The sequence below is a fragment of the Lissotriton vulgaris genome, chromosome 6 (assembly GCF_964263255.1).
Source record: "Lissotriton vulgaris chromosome 6, aLisVul1.2, whole genome shotgun sequence".
NCBI classification, from domain to species: domain Eukaryota; kingdom Metazoa; phylum Chordata; class Amphibia; order Caudata; family Salamandridae; genus Lissotriton; species Lissotriton vulgaris.
Window position 1 is genome coordinate 935,816,236 of NC_141694.1, and position 14,674 is coordinate 935,830,909.

Consider the following 14,674-nt stretch of genomic DNA (forward strand, 5'->3'; position numbering starts at 1 on the left):
CTTCCTCCCCATACAGACCGGATTCGTCGAAACATGCCCACTGCTGCAGCGGGGCTGTCGCATCGCCTCCCCAGGGTCTCAGGAGCAACGCAACGCTTGTTTTCCACCGCACCAGCTTCTGCTTTTGGAACTTTGTCGCAACTAAAGGTACTGTGTCTAAAACGTGACGCAACTGTGAACTTTTCACGCAACTGTGGATTATCTTATCGCAACCTAAAGAACTTTTATCGCAACCTTAAGAACTCTTTTGAAACCATATTCTTGAACTGTGTATGTTGGATTTTTGTCGTTTTGGTCTTGTGTAGTTTATATAAAATACCTTAACTTTCCTTAACTGTTGTGGAGTCAGTTTGTGGTGTTTTCACTGTGTTACTGTGAGTGTTGGTACAAATACTTTACACATTTCCTTCTGATTAGCCTTGACTGCTCGTGCCAAGGTACCTAGAGGGTGAGCAGGGGTTATCTCAGAGGGTTTCCTCCTTGCCCTGACTAGATGCAAGGGTCCCTGTTTGGACAGTTATGTTATGTTAGTATGAATTTGTAGAGCGCATGTTCACCCTGGGGTTTCTTGGCGCTGTGTACCGCTGGGGAACCCGTCCTGGCTTTCCCTGTGAGATGGTCCCTATTGGGCATCCCCAAGGTGAAGCCAGGCATCCCCGGCAGCGAGGGGGCCGTTGTGGAGATTAAGCAAGCTATTGCCCAGAGTTGCAGAGTGGGACCCATGGTTAGAGAGGCACCGAGGTGAGATTTATCGAGCCCGCTGACATTGGTTCCGTACCCTGCCGCGTCGGGAATTGAACCCTGGTCCCGGGCCGACCTCTGCTTCTGGGTCTGCCGCCTCTAACCGGTGAGCCACACTTCTCCACAGTGGTACCTACCTCTGCCAACTAGAGATCCCCAGTTCTAACAATCACTTTCGATATTATGCACATAAGGGTTGAGGTAAAAGGGCTTCCAGTGTGAGATCATCCTGTCTTTAAACAGCCTCAGCTCATAAAATGATTAATGATTATACAGATAGAAAACTCGGCAGCACGTCCTTGTATGTGAGACAGTAACGAACAGGGGAAAAAAGATGTGTCACAGTGGTACAATTTACATATGGATCGGTTGGCTGGCATCTGGTAGGTAGACTTGCCTAACTAAGCTGGATAGAAGACATATTCAGTGCTCGGCCAGCTGAGCTAAAAATAACCTAGTCTTTTTCCACCCTAATATTGTACTTGTCCCCAAAGAAACTTTCAAAGATACAACCTGGGTCGCTGATGTAGAGCCCCAAGTGTGGTTTGTAAGTTGCAAACAACCCCCACATAATTAGCAGACGCTCAGAGGCTCACCAATATTGTTCTGCAATGGGTAAAGTACATTTTCAGGAAATACGTTTTGCGAGGGTAAAGTGTTGATTAATTGTTTTTGGTGTCCTACCAGACAACACTGACTTAGAGAAGGTGGAATGTGAATTAATATTCAATATAATAGTCCTGGTAAAGACTCATATTTGTAAGAGAAGGAGTGATATACATATGACTGCAATCATGATTTAACATGTCATGTGACCACTGGCATTTCACGCCACCTACTTCATTCCTTTCAGCAGCTGTAAGTCCCATGATTGAATCAGTGCAATAACTAAGTATTAGAACATTGGAATGTTTGGAGCTCCATTGAAAACAATGGAGGGCTCAGAGATTATAATGGCTGGTATAAGCCAGGAGCTCCAACATTCCAATGTTTCTTTGTTCACAGCTCTGACTGTGAACAAAGGCTTCAGGGAGCCTGAGGGGAATTCAATCCACTCCCGCTCCCTGAAGGCTTTGTTTTATTTGTTAGAATATTCTGCCCTCTAGTGGCCGAATGTACTAATAGCCTTATAGCCCTTTGTAGAAGGGCAATACCGGCTATTAAAGTCCTGCTGCCTTGTTAAAGTTCCTCGCCTTCGGCTGGGCCTTTAATGCTGCAGCGGGCATTTAATAGCCGGTATACGGCTATAAGTAAGTTCATCCATTGTGAACCACTACGCAACTTATGGGTAAAGTGTTTTCTGCAAAACCTTCTACCAACCCACTGAAAAGCATTCCTTCTATAGGCTGCTCGTTTGTACTTTGTACTCATAACACAAATGTAAGCTTACCTTTAGCAGGAGGGATGGCAGCCTGCTCTTTTGTAGTTGTTGCAGGAGGTGGTGCTGGGGTTGTTGCTTCTTTGACATCTGTATACAAAAGTAAATCAGTTTAAAATGGTTGAAAACCGGGCATTTTCACATCGTGTCCACGAGTGTTAAGTAACAATGTTTTAGGAATGTAATGAAACCGTAATTATAACAGTGGAAACAATACACCATTGAAGTGCTACCAATAGGGGCTGCCATACATGTGATGATGGCAATCCCGTCTGTGCCTAAATGAGATAAGGAAATGCATGCAAATTAGTGCTTAGAGCAAGCCAGAGCAGGAGAAGATTAGAGGGGGGCAAGGGGAGGGGGAGTGTTGTGGTACTGCAGGTTCAGGTGTAGCTCGCCCATGCTCCTATCGCAGACCCATCCCTTTCCTTGTACAGGTTTCACAAGGCATCTCTCTGCAGCCAGTTAAACGATGCCCATAGTCTCCAGGCTTGGAATTATGAGTTTGGGAGACAACAAAACATTCAGAAAGGCTGAGGTGGGATTCCTCCAGAGTTAACACCGGGGAGGAAAATGGCACTTGTACTGATGGCCTTGAGGCATTTAGCTTTCCATACTGATTTTGAGTCGAAACAAGTAAGTCGTTTGAGAAAAGGTGTGCATGCTGCTCACTTTTAATTGTTAATCAGTAAGTGGCAACGTTTCTTTCAGTTGTTTAATTTCCAATCAGATCCTCAGATCTTCTTACTTTAACCTTTGTCCTTTTGTTATTCTAGAAAACACCTCAGGCCCTGTAGCCGGGATGATTCTGCTCATACACAGAACTGTGCATAGAAACTTGGAACCTCAGTGAATTAGGATGTACCAAAACTCACCTTAGTAGCCAAATCCCCTACCAGAAGACTAGCAATCAGTGTCTCATTGGTTCTTCCATACGCCAATGATTAGACAACCCAGAACATGGAACTTAGAGTACCTCAGGCAATGTGGAACACATGAACAATCTTTCGTTGTACTCTCATACCAGTCCAAAACAGGGAGTAAAAGGAGACACCAGCAAGTTTGAAATATTTATTTATAATGCTGTATTCTCATGCGCAGTATCTTAGCTAATACAAGCAAACATATTATAAGCAACAAGATTATCAGCATAGTTACTATTCCATAAAATACAAAGGGAGAAAGCATGTTACAATGCTAAATGGAAACAGGTTAGAATTCACTTATATCTCACCCTCCATTGCTAGTAGGTTATTTTATATCTACAGAAGGTCTCTTGGGATTACACGGGCGGCCCCATGCCTCTGGTCCTAGCAGAAATGGATCACATCAGTTTATGCACCAGCTCTCTGCATGCAAATGTTCTCCAAGTGTGTGAGCATGCCTACGCAGTGCAGTATTAAATGCGCCAAAATCAGAGGTGGCCGCGGCTGCATATATGTTATGTCTAGAACGTGGGCTGATCAGTCCGAACAACAACCACTGTGTTGAAATACCCTTGAAGGCCTCGGCACTCACTGTTCAGACAAAGCTTACCAAGAAAGGCTACTAATATAAAAAAACATATTATTCTCGTGTGAAGCAAAACCCTCTGCTAAACTCTAAACATTTATAATAATGATCCCGCTCTTGCTGAAAATCTTTTAGCACTGGAGTTCCGCACCACAGCCCCTGACCATTCAATAATCCAATTGGGACATAAACCTATCTGGCTGGAAACCAACCTTGAGGGTAGAGCTGAATTCGGGGCAAGGGGAGACGGTTCTGGGTTGAATAAGGTAGATTGACTAGCCCTAAACGATTCTGACCCCTATTTTATTATTTTATCTCCAACACATTCGATGGATCTAGAAACCTCTGGGGATATCACATACCCTGGATCATCATCGATACACCACCCGATCTTGGATAACGCCCTCCATAGATCTGGCACAACACATTCCATTTCCAATGAAATAATAATTAACAACAACCCTACTCCGGTTTCCTTGAACGTATTATCATGGAATGTAGCAGGGCTAGAAAAGAAGCTTAAACTCCCAGAATGGCAAAACTTTTTGGGCAACCACAAGGTATGCCTTTTTCAAGAAACTTGGAGCCTAATCCCCCTACACAAAGTGGGCTTCACAACATTCTGTATTCCTGCAATTAGCTCAGGCAGAGGGCGACCATCTGGGGGCTTAATAATTTGGATCAGTATTGACCTTAATTGGGCAATTACTGTACACCCTGGCCGGTCCAACGACATTTTGCATTTGAAAATTAAAAATACACCCAATGGCCCGCAGCTCAAGCTTTTTAACGTCTATGCCAGAGGTTCACAGGGGGCTCGGATGTGCCCAGTCATATCGACACTGGAGAGTATGTTGGATAGAGTGCTGTCCCACTCCGGTGTGGTGGTGGCTGGGGATTTCAATGTGACCTTTGAGCCCCTTGGCTTGGATGTTCGAGAGGGAATTGCTGAAGAGGATGCCAAATGGGACATTCCGCCCCTCACCATAGATCCAATCAAAAAATGGTCTCAACGGGCCATTCAGTTAAATGCCCTGGGGTTGGAGTACGACCTAAGGGCTGTGAATGGGAGGACCCGTTCCGACTAAGCATGGGCGGAAAATCCGTTTCGCTCGCGGATTTTGCGGATTTTCGGTAAATTCGCAATCCGCGAGATTCGCGAATCTCCCGCAAAATCCGCAAATCCGCGAGCAGCGGATTTTGCTCGCACTGTTCGCGTGAGTTCGCGGCTTCCCAGTACAACTTCGCGCCCCGCGAATAAGTGCAAAATTGCAGAAATACGATTTTAGCAAAACTGAAACTACTTACCAGGTTCAAAAGTTCAGGCTCATCATTAGTAGCCATTTCCTGTAGTGCTTCCTGAGGGGCCCCTCCAGAGTTCAGTTGCCAGTTGCAACTATTATGTGACCCTGCTCTGAACCTCAGAATAGTTACACATATGCCACAAAGGTCCTGAATTACAGCTAAGGGAGACAAGCAGGAGCCAGGCTGGAGGTTCAAATCCATTAATCAGCCCCTAATTCATTATTGTCAGTTGGGGCAGGGCAGGTGTTGTAACTAATTTTGCAACAATGAAAGCACTTAGCAAGTTCAAAAGATCACTAATCAGGAAGCACTAAGGAAGCAGGTGCCAGCTAAAAAAATATTCTGTGACACATTAATCAGCCCCAAATTAATTCAGGTCACTTGAGGCAGGGAAGGTGTGCTTGTTGCCACAATAATGTACACTGACTGGACAACCAGAGGGTGCTGTGATGAAACAGAGGGTGGCATGGGTGGGCCAGAGGGTGGCATGAGTAGTCAGAGAGTGGCAGTGGTGACAGAGAGTGGCAGTGATGAAGAAGAGTGTCCCAAACAGGCTGGACACGTAGAAACAACAAGTTCGCGAAACTTGCGACCCGACAGGTAAGTTCGCAATTTGCGACATTGTACAAAACCCTCGCGAACTCGCAGAAACCCGCGCAAACACAAAAAAAAAAAATCCGCAAATTCGCGAGAATTCGCGGATTTTGCGGATTGCGAGTTCGCAAATCCGCAAAATTCGCGAACGCGAGATTCGCAAAATTCGCCCATGCTTAGTTCCGACCAACATGGTGCATGCACTTTCAACCGGATATCCTCCCCGTCTAGAATAGACTATATTCTCCTGGACGTCCGCCTATGGTGTAACCTTATCGACATGGAAGTTGTAGCCACCTTGGATAGTGACCACAATCCACTCTGCATGCAGTTAAACAACATTTGGCAGCAGGGTGGATCTAAGGTACATAATCGCCCACCAATGACAAGCAGAGAGGTAATCCCTTCCAATTGTAAGCAACGCCTGAAATGGCATAAAATCTCCCAACAAGATGAGAAACTATCACGTATCAGGGAGGAAGTAGTTGCCAAGAACATTGAATTGACAACACTTTATGGTGTTGGGGAGGATCAGACTCTATCTAATTTTAAGAACTTTTATCAAGTTGCGATAGATAGGCTTAGTTCTTTCTTTATTGTGGATGGGAACCCAGTAAAGAAACAAGACCTTAAAAAACCTAGTAATCCTTGGTATTCAAAAAAATGCAGGGAAAAACGGGCGGAGATGGGGCTCAGTATAAGGGCAAAGGACCCAATTGCTGTTAAGACTGCAAGGAAAGAATATACTAGGGCTTTGACCGAGGCTAAACGAACCTGGGAGGAGGCACATTGGCAGGAATTGAAGGAAGCTTCGTTGTTGAAGGATTCCATTTTATTCTGGAGTTTGATCAACCGTAGGGATAGGAAACTAGAGGACGCAATGCCAAATCATATCACCTGCCTTCAGTTGTATGAGCATTTTTCGAACCTCTATCGAGGCGAAGTTTGCTCAGAACTCCCAACTATAGAACCTGTCCTCGAAGCTGGTAAAGTACAGGAACCACTTGACAAATTCAACATCCATGAGGTCGAGTTAGCAATAAATAATATTGCCCCTGGAAGGGCAGCAGGCCCTGATGGCCTGCCAGGGGACTTGCTTTTACACGACCCCACACCATGGGCTCAGTTCATCCTTCTTGTTATGAACATGATAGCCAGAGGAGCAGATGTTCCAGACTCCTGGAAAGGAGCCGAGGTAGTTCCAATTTTTAAAAAGGGGAGTAGAGAGGACCCTGCCAACTACCGGCCAATCAGTTTGATTGACCTGATACAGAAGGTGGTCGGCAGGGTCCTTCTTTCAAGAATAAGAACTTGGATAGATGATGGCAACATCCTTTCACACTTCCAGGCAGGATTTAGGCAGAAGGTCGGCACGATGGACCAGGTCGTTAGGCTCTTCATGATCTATTGGAAGTCAGTTACCCTGGGGAAAGGGAGTTTATACCTGGCTTTCATAGATCTGAGGACGGCTTTCGACCTGGTCCCTCGTGACAAACTCTGGAAGGTGCTCGAGCACCTGGGCATGCCACCCTATATCCTTGACTTCTTAAAAAGATTACACTGTGACAATTATGCAAGGATCAGATGGGGAACCCAAGGGGAACTGACTGAGAGGATTGTGGTAAACAGAGGGGTACGTCAAGGGTACGTATTGGCCCCCACCCTATTTTCTTTGTTCATCAATGGGGTGGTGGGTCACCTTAATAAGGAACCATCAGATGCCCCAACACTAGCAGGGGAGAAGACACCCACCCTTCTGTTTGCCGACGATACCCTTTTAATTTCAAAGTCACCCGCCGGCCTCCAGAAATTGCTCAACAGATTTGATTCATTTTGCAAGGAGCAGGGGTTAACTATCAACACCGATAAAACCAAACTGATGACCATTAACCCGTCCAAACGTTTTAGGAATAACATCTCCCTAAACAAGGCCCCTCTTGATGTGGTTGACTTGTTTGATTATCTAGGGATCAGAATTTGTAAAGGCATGAAGTGGGCAGCCCACCTAGATAAGATGCTTCTAAACCACAAACGGGTGCCTGGGGCCATCATCAGGGAACAGAATCTCTCTGTGAGCAGGCCGGTTGCTCCGGCGCTTGCTATCTATGAGGGGAAAGCATTGCCCTCGGCCCTTTACGGAGCAGAACTGTGGGGAATGGAGTCACTCGGAGATCTAACCAAGTCTGAGAATAAATGTTTAAGACCCATTACCTCGCTTCCTGTCTCAACCCCCCTGAAACCCTTGTTTTATGACACAGGTAGAAGGAACATACAGGACGTTGCTAGACTCTGTCCCTCACTTTACTGGGTTCGCCTAAAGAGGTCCGCAGAGCTGTCCAACTACGCCAGGGCCTTCGACGAACTGCTGGCCCTTGATTCAGGGCGTAGGATAAAATGGCTGGCGGATCTCAGACACCTCACTGGTCTCATCGGGATAAGCGAGGCCTGGGCATCCCAGACACCCCCTTCCAAGCTGGAGCTTAAACGTGTTTATTCGGAATGGGTGTCGAATCGGGACCAATCTACCCAAAAACCAGGGAATTTAACAGAGGGATTCTTCAAGCATAAAAGCACCTGCAGCCTGGAACCCTACCTTGATTTTATACAGGCACCGAGGGATAGATCCCTATATATCCAGATGAGATTTGGAACCCTGCAAGTTAATAGCTTCACTTCAAAATGGAAAGGTCCTAATCATGTCCCTGAACCCTGTCCCAGCTGTGGTCATCCAGAGGAAACAATTGCCTATATGTTTCTGGCATGCCCGGCATACAAAAACGCCAGAGAAAAGTGGCTCAAACCAGCATGCAGGGTACTGGGCTTTATGAGCCATGTTGCAGCCCTGCGTATCCTGAAAACTGATACCTCCTCTTTGACAATTGTTTGTGGTGTGGCCAAATACCTGGGGCGTGCCTGGCTAATCAGACAAAAGTACCGTGACAACTGCAAGGCAATTACAACTGCCTAACAAGGAACTCTGATTTTGGTCCAGTACGCCTACCGCAAGTCGGGGAACAATATGGGTTGTAACCTATTTTTCTGCAGTAATGGAAACCTCGGACCTATGGACTAATCACTATTTTAAAGACATGATGTTATATTTTCTTTTTCTGTTTTATTTTTATGACATCTCATTATTTGTGATGAATTTTTAACTGTTTTTTTTCTTTTTTAAGAAAAATTTACACATAACTTTCTATTCTGTAAAATGCTTTTATGATAAATTTTTTATTGAATAAAGCCTATCATATAATGTGTGCCATGTGCAAAGGCAGCAGAAAGGAAAAATGGCGTTTACACTTCTAATAAGCTCATGCCAACTTAACACAGTGTAAATGCAAGGCTCATCCTCATGACAGCCCGACTCACAGAATTAATCTGAGACAAAAGTCTAATTTTACGACTTTCAGTATTCACAAAGGGCATTAACGAGTGGTTAAGTTGGACTTTTGGTCTAGTTTAGACTTTTGGTCAAAACCTAGAACCAAAGTCTAACTTTAGTAGTAGTAAAGTTAGACTTTTGGTCTAAACTTAGACCCAAAGTCTAACTTTAGTAGTACTAAAGTTAGATTTTTGGTCTAAGTTAGATTTTTGGTCTATATTTAAACCACATGTCTAACTTTAGTAGTAGTAAAGTTGCCTTTTGTGAATAACAAAAGTCATAATGTAACACTTTTGTCTCAGATTACTTCCGTGAATTTGGCCTCTCATTCTGTCAATTGCCTCCTATGTCTCTATTCTTTTCAAGACTCTTGGGGGCATATTTATAATAAAGTGGCGAAGGATATCGTTAAGCCAAGAAGGCTAACAACTCACTTTGTCACTTTAGAAAAGCAGGGCTGCACCATATTTAGAGACTGTGGTGTAGCCCTGCGTTCCCCCTGCACTGGTGCTAAATTTATCTGCCTAGCGCCAAAGCAGGCACCCTTGCACCATAGTGCAAGGGTGCCTGTGTTGAGGCGAAGAATGCTTATGTGCAGGATGTTTCCCCTTCCTGCACATTTTAATTGGCGGCAAGCGTGAGCCAAATCTCGTTAGACTCACCTAATCATTAATTAGATCGTGCCTCATAAGTTTCCAGCGGGCTCTGGACACATTGAAGACATGTGACTTATAAACAGATGGAAAGAAGGTATAATTAATATAACCGGGACTTGTAGGTTTGTATCAAACTGCTTTAGAAAGACATCAGAAAAAAGCCATTTAATTTATACAAAGTGTGGACGGGTGCTCGTTTAGACGCTACTATCCCCCAGCCCAGTACCAATGTGTGGCTCCTGTATTACGGGGATTTTTTCTGATCCCGGATCCAGCGGAGCAGGGTAGGTCGACCACTCGTTTGCAACATGCACCAGGTGAGTACACGGAATGCTTACAAAGACTCCCTCGCTTTGCATCGACAGCAGAGGTAAGAGGTTGGGATGCAGATCTGTTTTTCTCTGTTAATGAGTTGCAATGTACCCACTGAAGGGGAGCATGATGTCTACCTACCCGACAGTGGCTCCATTTACATAGCCACACTTCCGCAATCTCCACGGTATTAACCCTTATCCGCCTGGGCCACCAGCTGAACTTGCAGGATTTTGAGGCTGTTCTTTTCCAGAGCAAGAGTCTTGGGAGGCATTTAATTTTTACAAAATGGGTACGGGTGCCCGTTCAAACGCGACTACTCGCCGGCCCTGTACCAATGTGTGGTCACTGTATTACGGGGCTTTTTTCTGATGCCTTTTTGAGGCAGATTGATACAAACCTACGAGTCCTGATTACATTATTTATACCTTCTTTTCTTCCGTTAATAAGATACATATCTTCAAAGTTTCCAGAACCCGCTGGAACTGATGAGGTACGTTGTAGGATATGAGAGCAGAGGAAGAGAACATGAAAAGAAGAAGATTTGAAAGATCTTTGTCTCCTTCTTCCACTAAAAAGACATGGACACTGGACATTGAAGTCAAAAAACCTGCATCACCGTTAAGATGTTCAGCACCAAAATACTCCCCCTCACAAGAAGGGTCACTGTCTACACATCACCGTAACCACTCCGCGTCAAAATTGACATCAAAACACTCACAGCCATCAAAATAGGCGATGAAGATAACTACGCCTCAAAGCCGACATCTCGCAACATAAAACTTTGCAAAGGCATCCATCGCAGTTGCAACAACCAATATTGGCAAAAATGACTTGTACGAGGTCGATTTCATCTGTCTCGACATCAAGGATCTCTCAGGTTAGACTTTCTTCTCCTCCAGAGTGGTCTGGTTCTCCTTCTGCCCAATCCATAACTTCTCATTTATCTGCAGATCCAGTGGCTCAAACAGATGAACCACTTTGTCTGCTCAGAGCTATAATATCTCCAGACAATCCCTTGCAGATACCATAAGATATTTTAGTTCTTTCACCAGTCAGATGGGCCTCAAAGGTAACCTTCATGTCTCCTATCAGAAAAAGAAAGCTTTCTTCACCTATTAGAACAACACCAGCCAGAATTCCCTCTAACAGAAGGGATATGCCCTTTTCACATTCTATATCAAGATTAAGATCACCCAATATTGATTCCACTCACTCCTCTTACATTCCAACATCTCCACCAAAGTCTATACTATCACCAGTAGATGAAATTCTTACTTTTCAGGATGTTTTGATTAGAGGTGCAAACAAGTTGAACATCAACATAGACACTCTTCAGCCAACAGTTTTGGTCATTTTGGAAATTCCACAAGCAAGGGCAGCCCGAGACTTCTTCTACCTCTACTACCAGGTCTACTAGACATTGTAAAAGAAAAATCCTCAAACCGGCTACTGTTAAAATGGTAGTTTAATCTGCTGCACCAAACCTCCTTAAGAAATATAAACCACGCCTACAGGATCCTGATTTTCTCGAAATGGATCTCAAACCACATTCAATTATAGTTATGGTGGTTAGATGAAAACATGCCTCTGCTCCAGAATTGACCTGACAGAGAGTAAAAGAATGGATGAAAGATTTGGGGTACATCTTCCACCCATTAAATGAATGCAAATGCTGCAGCTTTCCTGGGAAGATCAATTAGGGCTTCAGTTGATTTGGTCTTACTATCAGCTACTTCATTCTGTCATGGATTTTCCATGAGAAGATCATCTTGGCTTTGTTTAACCTCCCTAATATCTGATGCCCAGGTAAAAATTGCACATTTGCAATTCTCAGGTAGATCACTATTCAGACAACATGCTGAGGAAGAGATGCTCAGGATGAAAAACAAGGGAGAAACACTTTAAGGTGTTAGTCTAGAAGAGCAGCAAGTAATTTTCAGGCAAGTATAAAAAACCAAGAGCAGGCAATATTACTATCAAAGAATTCAAACCTCTTGATTGCCATACCAGCCTCAGCATCAACCGAGACAAAGACAATATAAGAGGAGGTATCAAAAAAGAAGATCCACTCTAACAAAATCTTCTCAGTCCCAGAGAAGAAATTCCACTAACGCTAAACAATGAAGATCTGACACCCCTCCTACAGTGTCCCACTTCTGTATTGGGTTTGGTGAAATTGTTTCTGTAAGAGTGGAAAAACAAAAATGGACAGATGTGTGTTGATCTTCATACAAAATGGATATTCAATCCCCTTCAAACAAATTCCACCACTTGTCCAACCAAAGGCTCTTTCAGATAGTCTCTTCAATAAGAAAAGTATTTGTGTCTGCAAAACCTGGCAACATAGAAGGATTCTTAGAGCCATATCAGCAAAGAAATATACTCAAGATACTTTCTGGTCCAAAAGAAAAGCCATCCCAAACAATTTTAACCAGTTCTAGACCTCAGATTCCTCAGAAAATGTATAAAGAAAGAAAACTTCAGGATGCTGACCCATCATCAAATCTATCCACACATACGAAACAGCGACTTGTTATTTGCAATAAATTTACAGGATGCATATTTTTACATTCCTATTTCCCGCCCTCTCAGAAAATATCGAGGGTTCCTGGTAGGAAACTAACACAATCAATGTGCTATACAATTCAGTCTAAAGTCAGCTCATTGAACCATCTTAAAATGTTTGACAGTAGTTGCCACTCAATTGGGAAAAAGAGGGATATTTGTATATTCCTATTTTGACAATGGGCTAATAAAGGCAAATTCTCTGTGTAAGGTGAAGAAAGATTTGATTACAATAATCTTAGGGCCTGATTTCAACTTTGGCGCAGTTGCGCCGGCTCGCTGCTGACTGAGCTGCGCCAAAGCCGTGCAAGGACCGCCCGCAGTATTTCGAGTTGAACTCATGTATGGCGGCTGGCCCTTCGCCTTTTCCATGGCAGTGCCTGGAAAACAGGCAGCGCAATGGGGACGGCATAGGAAGTTCCAGCACTTTGGAGAAATAAAGATAGGAGGCATATACTGTGCCCCATTGAATGTATACCCATGGAGGAGAGGGCATGGGGGCCCTCTGGGGCCCCCTTTGTTCCTCCACCACCAGCCTATTCATCGCAGGGATCCAGCCATGAAATGGCTGGCAGTGATGGAACTCAAAATATGCTGAGCAGGACTGTTCACTGGCCCAGCCATGCTCCTGCTCCACAATTACTTTTTGAAGTCGTAATGCGGCAGACGGTCAACCGCGGGTCTGGTGGTCTTACAACCACCAGACTCATAATCAGGTCCTTACTGTCCAGAATAGACTTGCAAATAACCTTCAACAAATCAGTATCAACGCTTGGAGTCCCCTGACTTTTTGCCACCTGACTTCTAACCAGTGCTATTGTGCATATGCTCTGTACTTAAAACATGATAATATTGGCTTATCCACAATTAGCATATTTGACTTAATTATAAGTCCCTATCAAAGTGCACTAAATGTACCCAAGGCCTGCATATTATGTGCTTCTATTGGAGCTTTAGCACTGATTGAGCCAGTAACTTATGTAGCCCTTTAAACATGGCTCAGGCCTGCCACTGCAGAGGATATGTGTGCAGATTAAACTGCCATTTTGACCTGGCAAGTTAACCTACTTGGCAGGACCATAATTTTCCTTTTATTGTGTATATGTCACTCCTAAGGTACACCTTAGGCAGGTTTATGGGGAAGGTGCAGTGTATTTAAAAAATAGGACATGTACTTTTGGTTTTACATTTCCTGGCGTTGACTAACTGCTACATTCTTTTTTCACTACTGCCAGGCCTATCTCTCCAGGAGGTTGGCATTAGGACTGCCTTAAAACATCTTTTAAGGTAATGTGCAATTGGGAAAAGATAGAAATTTGGAGTTTGATGTCTCTGAACTCACAATATAAAATCACAATTCAAGGTGAAGTCAGATTATAAATTGCAAGTCTAAAAATGGCACTTTTAGAAAGATACTTTTAGGAAGAAACTTTTAGAAAGATTGCATTTTCTTACTTGAACCATTCTGTGCCTCTGTCTGTCTCTGAATACACATCTGGTTTCGGTGACTGCTGGGCTTTGTGCATATCCTCTAGACAGTCACAGAAAGGGAGAAGGGGTATGACATTTGCATCCTGATAGCTCATACCATGTTAATGGGCCTTCCTGAGGTAGATTGGGAAAGAGGAGCTGCATACTGCTTTGTAGTGAGTCTTAGGCAAGAGCAGGAAGGGTAGGAACCTTGTGATCTTCAAAGGCCTCCTTGAATTCCTCTCACTTCAAAGGCACATTTGGGTATAAGTACTGGACCCTTGACATCACCACTGCAGAACTGTGCTGGAACCAAGGACATTCTGCCCGGAAGAAGACCTGCTGCTCTGCAGGAGGGACTGCCACGTTGCTACCTGATTTGATATGTTATCCTGCTGCCTGCTACTTCTTGTCCGGGAGTGAAAATGACTGGACCTGCTCTCTACATCCTGGAACCCATGTTTCTCCAACGGCTTGCTGGCTTGCTCCCTGTTCTTGAAGTCTCAGGGTCATCATAGACTTCCTTCAGCTCTGCATCAGCTGCTAGACTCTGCAGTTTGTGAGTCCTACCTTGCCTGAGGTGCCTCGAGCCATGAGACTCAGAAGTGGGTTCTCCAGCTGTTTGCTCTAAAATCGACATATCACCCCTGTGCCGATAGGAACTAATGCAGCATCTTTCAAAGCTGATGCAGTACCGATCTGAAGACATCACTGTGCAGCTTGATGACGATGCAGGACCCAATTACGAGGTTTGAT

General features: G+C 44.3%; 1 protein-coding gene across 50 annotated transcripts in view; it reads right to left on the reverse strand.

Moving 5' to 3' along the window:
- Positions 1 to 14,674, reverse strand: part of LOC147708230 (uncharacterized) — a 2,035,583-nt gene that overhangs the window by 1,280,971 nt on the left and 739,938 nt on the right. For all 50 annotated transcript variants that reach the window (XM_086926979.1, XM_086926974.1, XM_086926953.1 and 47 more), the window contains one exon: positions 2,132 to 2,209. In XM_086926979.1, the coding sequence (XP_086783105.1) occupies positions 2,132 to 2,209 (78 nt within the window). The remainder of the gene's footprint in view (positions 1 to 2,131; positions 2,210 to 14,674) is intronic.